Genomic DNA, 21534 nt, shown 5'->3' on the forward strand with positions numbered 1-21534 from the left:
TCTTTATGACTCTCCTTAAAACCCATTCTTCTGACTTACCCCTCCTAATATTGACTTCTTTCACTCGACATCCATTTATTTCTGATTAGACTCTATGAAGCACCTTGGGATGTTTTTCTATGTTAAAGATGCTTATATAATTGCAAGTCAGTATTTTCTTCATTTAAGAAAATGAAGTGATTTACGCAGTACACTCTATCTTTCTTCTGCAGATACTTGATAAAATTTCTAGCCAAGCTAACAGAATATCAAGATGCCAACAAAATGACACCTGGGAACATGGCAATAGTCTTGGGACCCAATCTGCTCTGGACAGCCAATGAAGGGTGAGAGATCATCTCCTTATGATGTTTATTATAATGAAAATGTGTTAAACCCATTTTAAGAAATATTTGAATCAAACATGTTGGAATTTAGATTCTAACAGATCCTTGGAGCTTCTTATAATGTAGAAACAGTTTGCGGTTCCTGGTGGCCTGGAACACAAACTCAAGGCACCTTGCAAGACATCCTTAGCAACTTCTGGGTAAAATACATGGGATTTAATTTTCCCGGCCCCTTGGAGATGAGGTTGGAGGCAGGTGCAGGTTGGGAAAATAGTGGACAGCGACCCAACGCATTCCTGCCTCCAGAGGACTTTCCCAGGAGCTGGCTGGAACTGGGGTTAAGCTGCCTGCAGCACGGATGCAGGCAGGCAATTAATGAAATCAGGGCCCCACCTAGGAGCTGTTTTGTGACAGCGACGGTATTTTAACGCCAATGGAGCAGCTGCCCTACTGTGTGCGAAAGCCGGCAGCTCATTGGAAGTGGGGCCATTAACGCCTCCTTTAAAATCTAGTCCATAAACCCAACCCCCCATTCCACCCACCCACCCACTCCCCCAGAGCCATGATGATCATTGAGCCACAGCTGCGGCCACAGGTCATCTGTGGAAGGGTTCCTCTTTTACCAATCCGACTTCTTCAGAGGGCGCCTCCATCTTCAGACATCCTTGTGCTTCCCCACACCTACATTAGCAGCACCCACCTTTCCTGGTGGGGCAGCCAGCTACCCACAGCTTCGGGCACTCCGATTGGCCTGCCCGCCGATGTGGCTCACCTGCTGTCCCTAATTGGCCAATTAACACGCTGCCTCCAGGATGATTGCACAGTCAGGCGGCACTCAGACACCATTGGGGTCGGGACCCATGTGTGGTCTTGATGCCTGCAGGAAAATTCAGCCCATCATTTCAGTTTTTCCTTTCTGTTTCTGATGAAGGGTCACTGACCTGAAATGTTAACTCTGCTTCTCTCTCCGCAGATGCTGCCAGACCTGCTGAGTACTTCCAGCATTTTTTGTTTTTGTTTAAGGTTTCCAGCATCTGGGTACTGCCTGTGCAGAGTTTGCAAGTTCTCCCTGTGACAATGTGGGTTTCCGCCAGGTGCTCCGGTTTCCTCCCACAGCCAAAGACTTGCAGGTTTATAGGTAAATTGGCCATTGTAAATTGCCCCTAGTGTAGGTAGGTGGTAGGAGAATAGTGGGGATGTGGTAGGGAATATGGGATTAATGTAGGATTAGTATAAATGGGTAGCTGATGGTCAGCTCAGACTCGGTGGGCCGAAGGGCCTGTTTCAGTGCTGTATCTCTCTCTATGATCAGTTTGTGACTCTCTCCCAACGGTAGGCAAAAGGGTTAGCTCACCCTGTGTAGATTTCAGTACAACAGGCGTTGGCAAGTATGCATCTAGTGGAGTTCACAGCTTAATTTTTCATTTTAATGTTTAGAACCCCACCACCAACCTCCCACCCACCCCCGCCCCCCCCCATCCCATGTTTCGTGAAGCCACTAACTCAATCAGAATTCCAATTCGGTAGGATTGGAGAATTGCTAACGTTGTACCTCTGTTTAAAAAGGGAGCAAAGGATAGACCGAATAATTACAGGCCAGTCAGTCTAACCTCAGTAGTGGGCAAATTATTGCAATCTATTCTGAGACAGGATAATCTGTTGCTTAGAAAGGCACAGGTTAATCAAGGATAGTCAGCATGGATTTGTTAAGGGACGATCTTGTTTGACCAACTTGATCGAATTTTTTTGTAGTAACAAGGAAGATAGATGAGGGTAGTGCAGTTGATGTGGTCTACATGGATTATAGCAAGGCTTTTAACAAGGTCCCACATGGCAGACTGTTTTAAAAAAAAATAAAATTCCATGGGATCCAGGGCAATGCAGAAAGGTGGACACAAAACTGGCACAGTGGCAGGAAACAGAGGGTAATTGTTGACGTCTGTTTTAGCGACTGGAGGGCTTGCCAATGGCGTTCCACAAGGCTCAGTACTGGGTCCCCTGCTTTTTGTGGTATATATTAACGATTTGGATGTAAATGTAGGGGGCATGATCAAGCAGCTTGTGGATGTCACAAAGATTGTCCATGTGGTAGATAGCGAGGAGGATAGCTGTAGGCTGCAGGAAGATATTGATGGTCTGGTCAGATGGGCAGAAAAGTGGCAAATGGAATTCAACTTGGAGAAGTGTGAGGTGATGCATTTGGGGAGGTCAAACAAGGCAAAGGAATACACGATTAATGGTAAAATACTGAGAAATGTAGAGGAAGTAAGGGACCATGGATTGAATGTCCACAGATCCGTGAAGGTAGCAGGATAGGTCGATAATGTAGTTAAGAAGGCATACAGAATCCTTTCCTTTATTAGCCGAAGTATAGAATACAAGAGCGGGGAGGTTTTGCTGAAACTGTGTAACTCATTGGTTAGGCCACAACTTGAGTACTGTGTGCAGTTCTGGTCACCTCATTACAGAAAGGATGTAATTGCACTAGAGAGAATACAGAGGAGATTTACGAGAATGTTGTCAGGACAGGAAAATATAGCTATGAGGAAAGATTGGATAGAATGGGGTTATTCTCCTTGGAACAAAGAAGGCTGAGGGAAGATCTGATTGAAATGTACAAAATTTTGAGGGGCCTGGATAGAGTGGAGTTGAAGGGTCTATTCACCTTAGCAGAGAGGTCAGTGACAAGGGAGCATAGATTTAAAGTGATTGGTAGAAAAATTAGAGAGGAGATGAGGAAAAACTATTTTATCCAGAGGGTGGTGATGGTCTGGAACTCACTGCCTGAAAGGGTAGTTGAGGCAGAAACCGTCAACTCATTCAAAGAGTCTGGATGTGCACCTGAAGTGCCGTAATCTGCAGGGCTATGGATCAAATGCTGGAAGGTGGGATTAGAATAGGTGGATCATTTTTCGGCCGGCACAGACACGATGGGCCAAGTGGCCTCTTTCTGTGCCTTAAACTTTCAATGAGTCTATGCTATGACACTATCCCACTCTTCAGTGTCTAGTGGTCATTTCTTATGTGTGAGTTGAGTTAGTAGAGAATCAGAAGACAATTTGACTGTGGGAGCAACCTAGCCAAATCCTATTGTCACTCAAAATCCACTGTTTGCAGCTGGAACCACTGAATGGCAATTGGGAACTTGACTGCTTCTTTTTGCGCCTTTCCTTAGGCCAGACTGTCGGGAAAGATTCGCGTGCATCTACTGTGATTACCTGGTGACATGAGATCAGTTAAATTACAGATTGATGACTGAACTTGCAATTTACCCTCTGGTATATTGGAGGATGGTTCTTCGTAAAGTGTTAAATATTTTGTGGATAATTTGTTTGCTAAAATGCAGTTAACTTGCTCACTTCCTTTTCATCCATAGGTCGATGACTGAAATGATGACAACGGTCTCGATACAGATTGTGGGGATCATTGAACCTATAATTCAACATGCCGATTGGTTCTTCCCAGGAGGTAAATGCTGAATTAGATTGTAATTTTAAACCTCATGGGCTGGATTTTCTCTCTGCAGTTTTTGGGCAGCCGTGCTTTCTCTAATTTCACTTCGCTGTGCGCTGCCTGTTTGTTGCACTGCGTGGTCCCTTTAAGATTGCTGTGCAGTAGCACATGTGCACTTGTGTACGGCCTATTCACCCCCTGCGTGGTAGGTTTTGGACTGCTGTGCAGCCGTGCACCCATGCAGCTTAGAGAGAACATTGCCAGCCAATGGACCGTGCCAGTCATGCCGTCAGGAGGCCCAGTCCACTTTGAGAACCGGGTCATAGGGCTGACAGGGTGTGAGCAGGAAACAAGTGCCCCAAGGAAGCGCATGGCTCCAGACTGCCATAAAATGCAGGGCAACGTAACCAGTCTCTGAGGCCCAGAAAAAGGCAGGTTCAGAGAGGCTGCAGGAGGCGGTCTGTTCTTTGGGGTAGGAGGGGACCCAGTATCGTAACGGATAAGGTTGTTTTGTGATGTGAAGAATAGCACCCCTGTCCTTTCTGGCTTCTCAAAAAACAATTAAAACCTACCTCTGGGCTCCTTTTTGGGTGGACTGCACATAGGCAGGCTGAATGTAATGGCCTCATCCACCAGCTAGAAAGCTGGTGGCAACCCTGCCGCAGGCATTTTCGGGAGCCCCAACGGGATTAAATATCAATCAGGCAGTTAACTGCCCGCCATCTGGGCTTCCATGCCTTTAAAGATGAGGCACCCACCTCCAAGAATTGCCAACCAACAGAGGGCTGGCAGCTCTTCAGTTCCTGCAGCACCACCAGGAGCAGTGGCCACTGCTGGGACAGCAGCTGACCCCGGAACAGCGGCCATGAAGGAGGAGCCAGGAGACAGGTGAGTGGGGCTGGCTTGCCAGGGCCAGTCAGGCTGGCCCCAACGAGGAGGCATCATTTTAGATGGCAGGGGTCCTCTTTCAGAGCGGACGGCCCTTGCCTCCCACAGATTGCCCAAGAAGGAGTGCCCCCCCCCCCACCCCACCCCACCAGCCCATAAGAAATCTGAAATAAAAACAGAAAATACTGGAAATCCTCAGCCAGTCAGGCAGCGTCTGTGGAGAGAGAAACAGAATTAGTGTTTCAGGTCAATGGCCTTTTATCGGAAGCCTTGAAACTAAGCTTTGTGAAGATTAGCATACTTAGCATCTTATATTTCTGTTGTTCTTCCCATTTGCAGGGAGATATCTCTGTGTTTTTCAGGGCTTGTGTCCACCAGGCAAACGGGAAAAGGGGCCAATTGAAAAATTTGGGTGGGTCCAAAAGCTTGGAACAAGAAAAGGTTTTTTGGGAAACTTTTGAAATCAGGGAAGGGACAGGAGGCATGGCCACAGATCCACTGCTAAAAGAGAGCAGGGGACAAGGAGTAACCCACTTTCGGAGCAGTGATGGATACACTGCTGAAGGAACTCCCTTGGCTAGGGTGGGCAATACTGTGGATGGATTTGAAAGTGAGAACAAAGATCTGGAAGTCAAATCCGTTGGGTGTGAGACACCAGTGAAGCTTGGGAAGGCGAGTAGTGTGATGGGAGTGAGAAACTTTGCGCAGGTGAGTGTGAGGGTTGGGGAGGGGGTGTGGCATGCTGAATGAGTTGTAATCTTTGGAGAGTGAAGGCTGGCTAGCAGAGACAAAGAGGAATGGAGACTTGATGTGATACATGCAAAATTTGGATTTTAACAATAGAGGAGGGGAAGGCCATGGAGGTAGACAATGTAATGGAGGTGGAAGAAGTGGCTTTGGAACTGCGCTCCTCCAAATTTGGCCTCTTTAACGTCCCGATTTTAATCACATCACCATCTGCGGCCATGCCTTCATCCGCGAAGGCCCTAAGATTGGAATTCTGTCCCTAAACCTCGCTGTCTTATCATCTTCTCTTTCCTCCTTTAAGACACTCCTTAAAACCTACCTCTTTGACCAATCTTGTGGTCATTTGTCCTAATAGCTCCTTATGTGGCTCGGTGTCAAAGTTTGTTTTATAGCACTCCTGTTGAAGCACCTTGGGATGTCTTGCAACATTCAAGGTGCAGTCAAAGTAGAGGTTGTTAGTGTTGTTGGTAACAGAATGGACATTGGGAAAGAAGCTCAACTTGAGTTGAGTGGTACATAGACTTTACAACATAGAAACAGGCCATTTGATCTGACCAGTGCCTCCATGCAAACAAATAATTCTAATCACATTTACCCACCCTGTTTCCATATCATTTCAACCCTCCTCATTCATCCACCTATCCAATCTAATCTTGAGTACTGACATACGTTCTGCCTCAACCACTAAGCCTGGAACTCAATTCCGCAGCCTCACGTCTCTCTGGATGAAGAAGTTTTTCCTGTCCTCTGATCTAAATCTCTTACATTTAATCTTGTATCTATGACCCCTCATTCTTGTCCTTTTAATTGCTGGAAACAGTCTGCTTCTCTCTACTGTGCCCATCCTTTCATAATTTTAAAAGCTTCTACTTTATCATTCCATAATCTGCATTATTGTAATGAAAAAAGACCCAGTTTTTCATGTCTTTCTGTGCATTTGCATTTCCTCAGCATCCTATTGAATATGCATGGCACTCTCTCAGGCTTTTAATATCTTTTCTATGGTATGGAGCCCAGACTCCCAGCTTCTGTGCTTCTAGAATTAGCCTGAGGATGAGGCAAGGTTGGAGGCAGCCTACTGTCAGTGAGAACTAAAAAGAATGAGTCAAAATTTAGCTGTAGAATATTTTGATTAATGTTGACCTGGCAGGAGAAGGGTGCAGCAATAGCCTCATGATCAATGGTGGAAGCAGAGAGGTATATTTGGGTGTCATTGGCATACGTGTGGAATCTAATGCTGAGCACTTCGATTATAATCGTTATGCAACACATTAAAAGCTTAACATATCAGTTTAAATGGCGAGTAGAGGAAATGTATACAAATGCACCCATGTTAGTACGCTTATCTTTATGCACCATAATGGCAAGGACATTGCCAGGGCCTTGAAATTATGCTACTTCTAGGTATGCTGAGACTGCATACTGAATGCAAATATTCCATTCCCCGGTAATGACAATCCCTCCCTGGAGTATAAAAATTCACCAAAAAAACATATTTAAAGAATACTTCAGGCTGTTGCTTTTGACGATGTTGAGTAGATTCTAAAGTGCCCCACGTGTTTTAATGTTAGTGATTGATTTTGAAATGTTGACCGCGTGCAGGTAGCAACACAGATAGCAGCTACAGTAATTACTGACAAGTGCACTACTTCAATCCTTACTCACATCACCTCCCTCTGGTGCCTGCCAGGTGATGTTACAGCACTTTGCTGTTTACCTCAATTGCTTTGATTGACAGAGAAGCTGTTGAAAGGCACTGGCCCATCACCTGAAGGAAATTTTAATGGAGGTAGTTCAGGAAAGGCAGAAAAAAATGATGGTATTCACTTCAGGATGCAGTGCACTCTCATTTTTAAAATTAATGATGAACACACAGAATTAAATGTAAAGAGTTCTTCACAGACTAATTAGCATCAGTGATGATTATTCCTGCATTAAATTTGAAACTGCAGCCTGAAGTATTCCTTTTGCTTTTTCTGGAAGGAAATGAAAAATAACAGCTGGCGCCAGCAGATTGTCAAATTCTCATTTGGTATGGTCTACAAAGAATTTCAATCCTCTCTAGGCTGAAAATTCCGGGAAAACGGAAAGTCAAAAGTCATTGTGAATGATTGGTTATATTCAAGCAGCAGGAAAGGCCTAACGTCATTATGAGCCTAACATCCTTATAAGCTATGTAGTGTGAACATGCCAGAACATTGGTCAAAGAGTTTAATAAAAGTCACCAACATCAAGTCTGAGTAACCCTGGCCACCAAGATGGCTTCCACTTAAATCCTTGTCAATGGATCATTTAATGAAACTTGCTCCTGTATTTGTCATCGTAGGTTAAATTTATAGGTGACACAGATTTCTGTGTCTTTCTGACTGGGGGACCTCTGGGCAGAGGCGGAACTTCCACTGACCAAGGGATTGCCCCCTGGCCCCAAAGCCATTTGAATGCTGGGAGCGGGCTCCCGGCCTCTGTCGGGGACCCCTGCCAGAATCGAAGAGGAAATCGGAAGTGGTAAGCGTCAAAGTCCTGCCTTGCATGGAAGTGCCGGCAGCCTCAGAGTTCTCAATCTAAAATCTCCAACTCACTACTCGGGTCTGTGCATGGAGAGGCACAACACAGGCCCTCTCACTGCCACCAGCATTTCCTTTGTCCCTGCACTAGCTCTTGAATTCTGGTTGGGGCCTAACCGGGCTCCGCATTAGGGTAATTGGAGGGAAACATGGTGGAGGTCACATTTCCCTCATCATTGCAGGCTCTTCAAGCTGCAAGGTCCATCTTTCAGAAAGCAGAGGAAAAGTGAGGATGCATGTTTCTACACATTCCTGGCCCCATTCACTCCAGATCTACTGGAAAACCAGCAGGACGGGGGTCTGAAAGCCTTGGCCAGGGTCTAAACACTTATTGCAATTGATAACCTACAGCACAATAATTCCCTGATGTGATAAGCAGGCCAAAAATATTGTAATTATATATCCTCATCTAGATAAGGATTTGAATACAATTCAGTTACCATTTAAAAGTTGAAAGGCTAATGTACCTCAGCATGGTATTAAGCCCTGGGCGACTACATACCTGCAAGAAATATGATAAAGGTATCTTCAAGCAGGCCAACAATATATTATATTGTTCAACTGATACATATATGCTTACTAGCCACAAATTCCAATCACAAAATCTTTCACAACTTTGTGTAATAATATGCTGGCTTGATTTTTTTTATTACTGGCAAACAAATATATTGAACTAAAGTTCAAAATGAAGAGCACTAGTAAGGCTAAAGAAAGTTAAAGGGTACAGTAGTGCAGTGGTTATGTTACTAACTAGTAAGTAGGCTAGTAATCCAAAATGCTGCATTAATAATCCAGAGAACACAAGTTTAAATCCTCCTCTGGCAGTTTGAAAATTAAAATTCAGCTTAAAAATCATCTGGAAATAAAAAGCTAAAAGTGACCATAAAAATTCACTTGGTCCACTAATGTCCTTACTTGCTGCCCGGTCTGACCTATGCATGACTTGTGGTTCCCTCTTGGGCTAACAAATCAATCAAACTGATATCAGACTGCAGTGATTCAAGAAGACAGCAACCAGCAACAAATACAATGCTGGCCTTGCCAGCAAGGCCCACGTCCCAACAATGAATTTTTAAAAAAAATGATGACTCTTAATCACGGAGTAGCAATTAGGTGGTCCCAAACTTGGGTCTTAAAACCCCCAAAATTTTAAGAAACAGACTGAGAAGTAATGAATTCCACAGCTTTGGAATGAGTCTTGACTTCAACAGAGTGAGGATATAGGGGAGAGGAACAGTGTGTTGGGGAAACATATTTGCAGCTTTGCTCGAACAAGAGAGGAAAGTTTATAGAGGAAATAGAGACGTTATCAAAATAGGGAGGCAACAAAAGGTGCTGTGAACCAGGGAAAAAGAAATTTGCGGATTTTGAACTCTTGCAGTAATATACTGTGAGCTGTATTTCTTTTGAAAACAGATATTGAATTTAATGTCACTGGAAGCTATGGCAGCCCAGTGCACACCAACCATAATGCAAACTACAGCTCCATGCCATCTCCGGACATCGATCACTCTGACCGCAAGCAGCATGACCAGGGCAGGCGACCACTCAGCGTTGCTACTGACAACATGATGCTGGAGTTTTATAAAAAGGATGGGTAGGTACTGGCTTTTGTCCTGCTTTGTCTAGTACTTTTTAAAAGCTATTTTGGTTCATATAAAATAAAACCGCTGATGGTGCTTAAGAGAACTGGAGTGAAACGATATACACAGGAAGGGTATGCACATACACTTTCTAAAAATAATTTGAATTGAGATTAATACAATTAAATTGTAGGGTTAGTGACTTTTTAATTTTCACATATTGAGAAAATAATTCAAAGTTGTAAGAATAAAATTATTTTTTATCTACAGTGTCAGCATAATATTCAGCAGAAATAATTTTCATATATATAATATATACACACATAAAACTTCAATTCTCTGCCAGAATGGTACTAATATTGATGTAGTATAGCACAGCAGCCTGTGCTAAAAGTATCAGTATCACAAGGTTCCGGCTTTGATATAGGACCGACAGTGCAAGTTTCACTGTGTCAGGCATCTGCAAGACTATGAATGTGTGTACTTCATACCAGTTAATTATGTGCGTGCGTGCGTGTTCAGTTATGTGTTTTCTGGGTAGTTGAATGAGAGGGTTTGACATGCAAGTGACATCAATACTGTGGTTACAGGACACTTGATGGTTGTACATGTGAAATCATTTTTACCTTTCTTGTGAGCAGGAAGCATGTTGGTTCATGTTCTTCTTTTGTCATTCATGAATTGTCAGAGCATTTATCAGGTCAGGGCTCTATCCCACCAAGAGTCATACTAGTTTCATTGACTGGTTATATGGAATTATCCCAACACCCCCACATGCCCACCCAACCCCCACTGGCCAATTCCTTCTACAGAATAACTTTTAATGAATAAAGACCTGCACGTTGGGATATTTTGCATGGCATAACTCTCTCATTGTGTTTCTTTGGTCTACAGTTTTTTTGTGGTGTTTTACCTGCAGGGTAAAGCATTTATAAGGATGTAACTCTCCATTGGAATGCCAGCTATATTTTGGTACATTTAAAAGACAGTTTGCTGATGCTTATTACAACGGAAAAATGTATTTGTGAGATGAATGTTTAGTAGGGGGGTGAGTGAACCTTGCAGTGAACAGAACTGAAGAAGCTAATGATAAATTAGGTCATGGGTCTGCAGAGGGGGAAGGGGAGGATGTACACTTTCCAGTTTCTAGGAGTAAAACTTTAATGTCCCGTCTTACGTTGCATCTGTCCAGTTTGGTTCACTTGAGGTTAGCTCATCAATAATTAATATGAATGTTAACTTTTAGCAAGTGTACTGTTCTGTTAGCAGCAGACATAAGCAGCGATATGTTTGCTTGTAACCTGTGCCTGTGGCCTGGATTAAAGATGGTCCCCAGTTGGCTCTGCAGGGTTATCTGGTAAGTCACTGAGCCGGACAGGCCAAGAAGTTGCCAGGTTCAATTCTTGGCCTGTGCTGAGCTAGTTCGGACAACAATAGGGGCACTGCAACTGGTCCCAGTGCTCCTGGGTTAGAGAGGGGCAAATCAGCCAAGGTTCCTACCCCCGCGTGGACGTCTGCTGGAAATGCGTGTATGTATGGCCACTTGGTATGGACTTGATTGGGCTTGGTTGTGATGACTTCTTCATTTGAATAGCCTACCAAGGATCACATATAAATAATGGCCACTTGGGCAAAGTGCTTGAGGTTGTCCAGTGGAATCATGTCCCACAAAAGAGCAGTACCTTCCGCAGAGGCGGGAAGGAAAGAAAAAAATTGGTGAAAGAGAATGGTATACTCTTGGTATGTGCTCATTTTCTTTCCTCATGATTTAAGTTGTAAGTGTTTACTATACAAGTTTTCAGTATTTTATAATTCTTACTGCGCACGCATAGTAAGGGTGTTATGTGCTAATGTGGTTAATTCGGTGTGGCTTCCAATTGTGTTGTGACGTGATTTGGCCAGGCATTTCATACTGGCTTCTCCTTAATTTTCTTTATCTTTCTTTTTCCCTTTGCCCACTTTGGAATGCTATGGTTGTGTTGCTACCTCATTTTTGCGGTCCCTTTTTGTTTCCATTCCTGTTAACTGAATACTTTTAGCTGTAAATTCATGTCGGTTGAGTACTCTTGCCCAGACTACACATTTTACCATGTTTACAGCCCAAATTACATGAGATCACGTTCTGCATCTTGTCCAACATGGCTACTGCGGTAAGCAATTTTTTGACTTTCCACCAAATATAGCACGTTAAAATTAACAGCGTAAAATAAGCTTTTAGTATTTTGTAAATCTTTTCATTCCAGTTAAATGTTTACCAGAGTCTGTGTTCTACAATCCACACTCTGCCTTGTAACATTTTAACCTGACACTGAATTTACCACCAACCTTACATATTTACATATCTCCACACAGGCCCTGGAGGGTATTGTGAGGCTTATTAAATGTATCTAAAGGAAAGTTACCTTCTGTTATAAATGTATTTTTAGTACATTTGCTCCAAATAACAATTTAGCAACCTTTTTCAAATACTTCAGGTGTTTTTGAATTTGTAGTGTTGGAGTTTTTGTTTCAAATTTTAGAATGGTTTTGTTCATGTGAAAATGCTGAGGGTAATGGAAATTTTAACTGAAAATATTTTGGTGCACCATATTTTAATTTTAAAGTGCCACCTTGCCTTAGATCCTTGCATCTGAGTCAGTTGTGGGATCTTGCCCCACTCCAGAACTTGAGTACATAACCTAGGCTGATACCTCAGTGCAGTACTGAGGGAGCACTGCACTGTTAGAGGTGCCATCTTTCACATGTGGTGCCAAATTGAAGCCCTGTCTGCCTGATCTTATGGCACTATTAGAATAACAAGGAGTTTTCCTAGTATCCTGGCCGACATTCCTTTCTTCAACCACCACCAGAAGTAGATTAGCTGCTGATTATGGAATCTTGTTACACACATAGTTCTCCACATAGTAACAGTGACTGCACTTCTAAGGTAATTGATTGGTGTGTTCTGAGGAGATGATAGGGTGAGACATAAGTTCAAGTCTTTCCTCTATTTTCTGTGTCCTCTTTATAAGTTGCTTTCCAGAGTCCCTCCACGCCACTTCTGAATAAGAGGGTGGACAGGCCAGCCTGCCTCCAGATTTGTGCCATTCTGCTCTTTACCCAGGCCATATCAGGCCATGGCATTCCCTGTCAGAGCATCTGACTGCTGCAGCATTATATCACCTTGTGGTTGTGAGTTGCCAGTGTACATTTTTCCTGAACAATTTTCCAGTCACAGGAACCAGTAATGGAAGTTTACAGTACAGCAAGTAGCCTGTCAAAATTTTCTGACCCTCACTACTTGATTAAAGTGTTACAGGCACTTCAGTGTGAACTTCTGTTAAAAGTTCCTGCTACATCAATACTTTTTTTGTCAAACGCACTTGTTTTACTTAACAGGAATCTGCTACCTTTGCAATAACTGCTCTTTGATTCATTTAACCCTTTATGTTATGTTCTAAATAGTATTGTTTTGTTTCTGCTAATGCAGCCTTAGGAAAATCCAAAGGTACTGTATTCAATGCATCTGCGTGACTGGATATTGATAATAAAATGGTGGGGCGGGGGTGGGAGGTGGGTGCGGTGATGCAGAGTCACCTAGAGAGGATAACACAATTTATAAATAGAAAACACAGGAATTTACCATAAAACGCATATGAAAACTTGTAACTTTTTTTACGTGGCAGTTCCCGATTTTAAATGTAAATGTATTTTAAGAATTGAAATAGTATTGAAAAACATGGAATTAAATGGTAAATATTCTAAAACTGGTAGTGCACATACTGTACTGTGAAGTAAGCAGTTGGAAGATGATTCATCCAAGGATTTCATAATCCTTGCCGTTGTGTTAATGGAAGGTACCAATGTGGTATTTGTTTGGACTATCAATTGCAGTATAGATGAACATGGAATACTGAACATTAGAGGGGTGGAGAGCTCTTAACTAATTCTACTCCAAACTACAGCTATAGACTTCCAGCCTCCTGTATCTGGTGCAAGCTGCGTATATGTAATTCCCTAATAAGCGCCCCTGACAATGATGATATCCTATATTTCCCAGCGAGGATATTTGGCATGCAAAGTTGTTCAGGGCTGTTCTGTTGCATCACCTTGTTGGCAAATTAAGACTAGCATTACACATTAGCCTGGATGCTGGTCACCAACTGCCTCTTGACGAGAGGAATGATGTGAGCCTTTCATGCAGTCAGGGCTGAGAAAAAAGGCATGAGTTAAATCATGTGGTGAGAACTAAACTTGGATTGTACAGTTGGTTTGATGGAGGCAATTTTCTCAGTCCGAGTGACAGGAAGCCTCACTTGCTACCTGAACATATCTGAAAATCGCAGCTGCACTTTTCCCACCTGCACGGAAATGGATAAGGTTCTCGGAACTAACACCAACTTGGAAAGCTGCCTTCTGAAAAGTGAAGATTGAATTCTTTGTCTAACCTGCAAATACTTTGGGCATGTCTTGAAGTATGTAAAATCTGTATAGAATCATCCAACACAGAGGGGGTGGGGGGAGTGGGGAGGAGGGTGTTGGGGCAGTTGGCCCATCCTGCCTGCACTAGCTCTTTGAAAGAGCTATCCAATTAGACCTACTCCCCCCTCTCTTTCCCCATAGCGATGCAAACTTTTCCTGTAGATTATTCAGCTATTATCTATGCTGCACCTTGAGTAAATTACAGTTGTCTGTGAGCAGGGAGTTCCACCTACTCATACACTTTCAGCAGGGGACACTGGATAGAGATCAGGAGCAGGAACCCCAGCTGATTTCCCCTCCTTAACCAAGGGACACTGTTCAATTGTAGCACCCCAACAGTGACCCAGCTGAGATCAGCCAACTTATCACATACAAATTGGGCTTTTTGCTTACTTGTGACATTGATGTTGGTTTAATCTCTCCATGTTTTCAAATTCAAAGTAATTTACTGAGTGCAAATATACAAGGGAACAGAGATCTTTTTGGTCAAATCAAGATGATAAGTCGTCTTCAAACACGTACCATTTATAATGTAATTGTCATTGGGTTGTTTCTATAGATTTTTCATTTGTAAAAAGAATGCTTAACACTGTCTATTTTTTGAATGAGAAGGGACAACCAAAAACCAAACACTTTACAGTGTTGGTTACAGTACAATTGGTGTTGGTGTGCAGATGCCCTTCCTCGTTGTTTTTGTCAATGCTTTGAATTTTTATCTTTTACTGAAAACTCCACTTTAGTTCCTTTTGGGCCATTCATTGTTTTTCAATTTTCACTCACTTTTCCTTTATCCACTCATTTATTTTACCTGGATTTGAACTACAAACCCTGCTTATAATTTCCTGAGTCTCTTGTGCCACGTATTCCAATTAAGTTAAAGAATTATGGTGTAGTACTTTTGGTAAGGTGTTTTATTTTTCCAGTTTTCACCAAAGTTGCCTTTTTCCACTGATTTAAACCTGTCTTTGTAAGATCCAATTCTCAGAAAATTCCTTCAGAAGTAAAAAGTAAAAACGCAGTGCCTTACTTATAGCCCATTAGTAAGGAAGAGTAGTGGGTTCAATTTTGATTCCTCCCTCCACTTAAGCATGAAGATCATTTAAGATGAATTGTAGGTCCTGGGGGTAGAATTTCTTCTTTGGGCACAATCAGGAAATTACAATGTGCTTGAAATTGCTCTAGTTCGGTTGTAGTTCAAGTTTTTCAAAAATTAATATTCATAATCATAAACATAATGTTCAATGAACCAGCAGAATTGGGCAGCATAATAGAACTTAATTGTTTATTTTTCTTCTTTCCATTATAAAGTATGCCTTGATGTATTAAAGAGTGGTAAACGAGTGTAGTTTTATGAATACAGTTGAGAATGGGGTTATCACCAAAAACAAGCATTTTTATTCAGTTACCTGTGAGTAACATGATTTAAAATCACTGAAAATGTCTTCATAAAAATATATACTTAACCATTTAATAGTTTTATTGGTGTACATTAGTCCTTTACTTAGCAAATCAAATGCGGTGCATTCATGAGGATGAGAGCTATGTGGATAGCACATTTATAGATGTGGTCACCCCACAGCTTAAGAGTATGCAGGGAGAGAGGGATTGGATGACCACCAGACTGTCAAAAAGAATCAGGCAGATAGTGCAGGAGACCCCTGAGTGCATCTCACTCTTCAACAGGTATTGATTTCTGAATACTGAGGAAAGTGATGCTTCACCTAGGGAGTGCAGCCAGAGCCAAGTCCATGGCACCACAGGTGGCTCAGCTGCACAGTGGGGTACAGGGAAGACTGGAAGAGCCATAATGATAGGTGAATCAATAGTCAGGGGAACAGACAGGCGTTTCTGTGGCCGCAGACGTGAATCCAAGATGGTGTGTTGCCTCCCTGGTGCCAGGGTCAAGGATGTCTGAGTGGCTGCAGAGCATCCTGAAGGGATGTTGGGTGAACACCCAACAGTCATGGTCCACATCAGAACCAACGACATAGGTAGAAAGAGGGATGTGGTCTTGCAGTCAGAATTTAGGGAGCTATGTAAGAAATTGGCAATCAGGACCTCAAAAGTAGTAATCTCCGGATTACTCTCAGTGCCATGCTCAAGTGAGTATAGAAATAGAAGGATAATACAGATGAATGCGTGGCTGGAAAGATGGTGCAGGACGGAGGGCTTCAGATTCCTGGGACATTGGGACCGGCTCCGGGGGAGATGGGACTTGTACAGGCCAGACCGGTTGCACCTGAACAGAACTGGGACTGAGTTCCTTGCGGTACGTTTTGCTAGTGCTGTTGGGGAGGGTTTTAACTAGTTTGGCAGGGTAATGGGGACCAGAAGTTAGACTCAGCTGGGATAAAATTCAAAATTAAAATGGAGGGCGGAAAATTAATGGATGAGTCTGGAAGACAGAGGACTGAGGGTTAGAAAAAAAAGAGTTTGGCAGTGCTCAAGGGTATCTATTTCAATGCAAGGAGTATAGCAAATAAAGCAAATGAGCTGAGGGAACAGATAGACACATGGCAGTATGATATCATAACTATTACAGAAACATGGCTTAAAGAGGGTCAGAAATGGTAGCTCAACGTTCCTGGTTACAGGGTTTTCAGACGCGATAGGGAGGGGGATAAGAAAGGAGGCGGAGTGGCAATTTTGTCAAGGAAACTATTACAGCTGTGAGGAGGGATGATATGTTGGAAGGTTCATCAAATGAGGCCAAATGGATTGAGCGAAGGAACAAAAAAGGGGAAATCACACTGCTGGGAGTGCACTTTAGACCCCCAAACAGTCAGAGGGAGATAGAAGAGCAGATATGTAGGAAAATCTCTGAGAAGTGCAAGAACAATAGGGCAGTAATAGTAGGGGATTTTAATTACCCCAATATTAACTGGGATAGTTTTAGTGTGAAAGGAATTGAGGGAGCAGAATTCTTGAGGTGCATTCAGAAGAACTTTTTTGCCCAGTATGTAGCAAGTTCAACAAGAGAGGACGCAGTTTTAGACTTAGTTTTAGGAAATGAAGATGGGCAGGTGGAAGGACTAGCAGCGGGAGAGCATTTTGGTGGTAGTGATCATAATTCAGTCAGTTTTAACATAATTATGGAAAAGGACAGAGATAGAACAGGAGTTAGAGTTCTCAATTGGGGCAAGGCCAATTTTACTAAACGGAGGAGTGAATTAACGAAAGTGGACTAGAAACAGCTACTTGAAAATAAATCAGTGTCAGAACAGTGGGAGGCATTCTAAGGGGAGATTCAAGGGGTTCAGGGGAAACATGTTCACACAAAGAAAAAGGGTGAGGGGCCAAATCTAGAACCCCATGGATGTCAAGGAGCCTATCGGGTGAGATAAGGCCAAAAAGGAAAGCTTGGGCTGGATTTTATATTGGGTAGACGGGAGCTGGCCACCGACGTAAAAGTTGGTGGCGAACCCGCTTCCGCCTACCCTGGGGATCCATCCTGCATTTTACGGGTCCCCAGGCTTTAATTGTTCTGAGGCGGGATTTCCACCCGCTTGAGGCCAATCAGCGGGCTGGCAGCTCTTAGTCCCAGCAGCGCATCGGGAGCGGTGGCCACTGCTGGGACTGCAGCCCAGTCGACGGCAGATGAGGACAAGGAGCCGGGATTTCAGGTGAGTTTTGGTTGCCTCGCCTAGGGTAATCGGTCGGGCCCCAGTGAGGCAAGTGTGGTTGTTTGGGGGCAAGGGGGGGGGGTGCGTGTTGAGTCCTGGGGGTAGTTGGGGAAGCAGGAGCAGCCCTCAATCGGGCACCCTATGACCGATTTTCAGGGCCCACCCCCAGGCCGTTGAGAGGCCGCCAGGTAAAATCCGTGTGGAGGCAGGCGAAGACCCTTAAGTGGCTGTTAATTGGCAACTTAAGCGCCTTGATTGGCCTGGGGCGGGTGGCCCGTTTATCGCCTCCCCGCCCTACGTAAAGTGAGGCAGGGGCGGGTCAGGAAGGCCTCCTGGAATCCTCCCGCTCCATTTTCTGCCACCATGCGGCTCATTGGGGTGGCGTGAAATTCCGGCCCTTATGTCCGACACTGAGAATTCAATACTACAAAAAGTCGAGAGGAGTATAGAAAGTGGAGGGGTGAAATCAAAAAAGAAATTAGGAAAGAGAGGGCATGAAAGAATATTGGCAAGCAAAATCATGATGAACCCAAAGATGTTTTATCAATACATTAAGAGTAAGAAGATAAGACCAATAAGGTAACCTATGTGTAGGAGCAGAAGATATTGGTATGGTTCTTAATGAATACTTTGCATCTGTCTTCACAAAAGAGGGGGACGATGCAGATATTGTAGTTATGGAGGAAGAGTGTGAAGTATTAGATGTGATAAACATAGGGAGAGAGGAAGTATTAATGGGATTAGCATCCTTGAAAGTTGATGAATCACCAGGCCCAGATGAAATGTATCCTAGGCTGTTAAAAGAAGCAAGAGAGGAAATAGCTGAGGATCTGACCATCATTTTCCAGTCCTCACTGGATACAGGTGTGTTGCTGGAGGATTGGAGAATTGCTAACGTTGTACCTCTGTTTAAAAAGGGAGCGAAGGATAGACCGAATAATTACAGGCCAGTCAGTCTACCCTCAGTAGTGGACAAATTATTGGAATCTATTCTGAGAGACAGGATAAACTGTCACTTAGAAAGACACAGGTTAATCAAGGATAGTCAGCAAGGATTTGTGAAGGGAAGATCTTGTTTGACCAACTTCATCGAATTTTTTTGAAGTAGTAACAAGGAAGATATATGACGATAGAGGCCTACTACCCGACCCGAACCCGATGGGACCCGACGACATGTGTCGCGTTCGGGCTCAGGTCGGGTCCATCTTCAGGGTCCGGCTTTCGGGCTCGGGTCGGGTCGGGCCGAGTCCAGGTCGAGTTGGGTCAGGTCAGGCCGGACACACATGGTAAGTGCTCTGCTGGTAAGTATTGAAATTAAAAAAACTTAGCTGAGCTAACCACTGCGCCACTGTGCCGCAAGGGTATGTGTGCTGTAGCTGGTACCCTGCACCTGGATTCTGCTCATGACACACAAAAAATAGTGCATAGCCAAAGCTCGTACAAAGAAAAATACAGAAGTTATTGAGTACAAATTTGAAATATTCCATTGCTCATTGCTCAGTTATAGTCTTCTAAGAACTGTAAAATAAAAGCATAATTTAAATCACACTTTTTTATGATTCTCTTTATAATAAGCTTATTTATTTTATTTAGAGATACAGCACTGAAACAGGCCCTTCGGCCCACCGAGTCTGTGCCGACCAAGAGCCACCCATTTATACTAACCCTACAGTAATCCCATATTCCCTACCACCTACCTACACTAGGGGCAATTTACAATGGCCAATTTACCTATCACCTGCAAGTCTTTGGCGGTGGGAGGAAACGGTCACAGGGAGAACTTGCAAACTCCACACAGGCAGTACCCAGAATTAAACCTGGGTCCCTGGAGCTGTGAGGCTGCAGTGCTAACCACTGTGCCACCCTTGTTTGTTGGCTTTTCCTTTCATAAGAGAGAAATGGTGATTTACACGATGTCCCACAGCCACAATTTTCACCTTTATCCTTGTGCTGGTACATAGTGATACTCAGAGCAGTGCTGCATAAATTGAATCATTTCCCCACAAATTCACTGCTCCCAACATTGTACAATCAGTAAAGAACAAAGGCAGATTGAACTGTGAAATATTTTCTCACTTTTAATGGCTCCATCATTGCAGTTTCAGAACATAAGGAAATTTGGTATTATCCCACCTTGGAAATCTGTTACTGAGATCAATCTCTTATTGTGAGAGCAATGCTACCTGATAGACTGTCCTGGATTTCCCCTTTCACTTACAAAGAGTTCCAACAGCAGTACCCTGTATAAAATTCAGACCACCGCTAAGGATTATGAATAACATTCTTTAGTTATTTTCTTTTGCTGTAGAATATTTCCATGTGGGTGGCAATAGTCTATTCAGGTGAATTAGCTTTAAAGAGTTATTTGGGCTGAATTTTAACCTGCCGGGTGGGGTGGGTTTCTGTGCTGGCAACAGGTTAAAACACCAGCTGTTTTGGAAAGCCAGCAGGAACCTGCCAAATTCTGCATTTAACTCCAGTGCATTCCTTAGTGCATGAGAAATCTAAGTGGGACAGGCAGGTCTGACATTTACATATGTTGAAAAGCAATTAAGTGGAGTTTTACCCTGGATTCTGCCTTTAACTCTGAGCACACGGGTTTCCTGGGCTTCCTGGAACTCGCCAGCTTGAACAAGGCGAGAAGACAGGGGATTGACAGGATGTAGACATCAGTGCCAATGCCTGAGACGTCATGGCCATGCTAGAGACGGACTCCTGAAATCTCTCTCTAATCATGCACAGTGCCTCTGGAAAGGCTGACAGAACTGAGAACCTCACATATTTTCTGCTGCTGCTCCAGAATAGTCCTCTTCATCGATGACCCCTAAGGTTCAGCATCTGCATCCAGTTGAGCAGAGCTTGGAGGGTCCTGCACCCTCCAACAGGATTCTCCACTTCTCTACCTACCTCCACCACCTGCTCCTACTCACTTGTGATATATACTTCACCACGTGACAACACAACTACCTGCTTTGGTGACCCCACTGAGGTGTGCACATCTGAGCGATGAAAGGTGCGCATGAGTTGTGTGATGGTGCATCCTCAGAGTGAATGAGCTCCTCTGAAGGATTTTCATCCTCCTTTGGCACCACCTCCTGACGGATGCTTGCAGGACTGGTGGAAGATGAAAGACACAAATTAGAATTGACAAAATGAGAGGATTCTAAGTTACTATTGAGCAGATGATCTTATTTCAGTGGTTGCTGACATCAAGTCAACATATGTGAGTGTTGTCTGTCACATGGCTGTGTTATGTTTAATTCTGTCGCCATATAGCTGGGAGCCCCTCATCTCTCCATCTCCAATGGCCAGGCATTCTGAGACCCACACATGTTAAGGCAGTGATGACTGGAGGGCCACCTTTGGTTCTCTGCCTCTCCCTGCTGCTCTCTGCTTTTCCTGCAAGGAGAGAAAGAAGAAATTAATGAGTGTGAAAAGTTAAATGTTTTAAAAGGATGGAAGGACAGCATTTGTGGAGGGCCAATGTGTGGGATGGGTGTGACGTTGCAATAAGATGAATGTGAGTGTTTGTGGAGGCTGACCAGATGGGGATGTGAGGAGGTGCCTCAAGAGAGAGGGATGGGTGCACCTACAAGGTTTGTTGGTCTGAGGAGTGATGTGCAGGAGAAGGCTGGGGAAGGCAGAGTGAGGGGGTTTATACTTGAATGTGCCTTGCCCGTTCCTGTCCTAATATGGTCATTAAACCTCATGCAGCACTATCCGAGCAAGGCATCACGCTCCTGCTGCTGACCACCTCCAGCCACATCTGCTTGTTCTCTGCGACAAGTTTCTTCCTCCTGTCTGCAAGGAAAGGAATCTCCCTACTGTCCCTTGCAGCCTGCAGCATGATGTCCAGGGACACATCTGAAATGTGTGGTGCTGCCTTTCC

General features: G+C 43.7%; 1 protein-coding gene across 10 annotated transcripts in view; it reads left to right on the forward strand.

Annotated features, from left to right (window-relative positions):
- arhgap44a (Rho GTPase activating protein 44a) overlaps positions 1-21534 on the forward strand; it is a 479646-nt gene that overhangs the window by 303754 nt on the left and 154358 nt on the right. For all 10 annotated transcript variants that reach the window (XM_068058026.1, XM_068058032.1, XM_068058028.1 and 7 more), the window contains 3 exons: positions 213-326; positions 3703-3794; positions 9395-9575. In XM_068058026.1, the coding sequence (XP_067914127.1) occupies positions 213-326; positions 3703-3794; positions 9395-9575 (387 nt within the window). The remainder of the gene's footprint in view (positions 1-212; positions 327-3702; positions 3795-9394; positions 9576-21534) is intronic.

This window comes from Heterodontus francisci, chromosome 26, assembly GCF_036365525.1.
Source record: "Heterodontus francisci isolate sHetFra1 chromosome 26, sHetFra1.hap1, whole genome shotgun sequence".
Classification (NCBI taxonomy): domain Eukaryota; kingdom Metazoa; phylum Chordata; class Chondrichthyes; order Heterodontiformes; family Heterodontidae; genus Heterodontus; species Heterodontus francisci.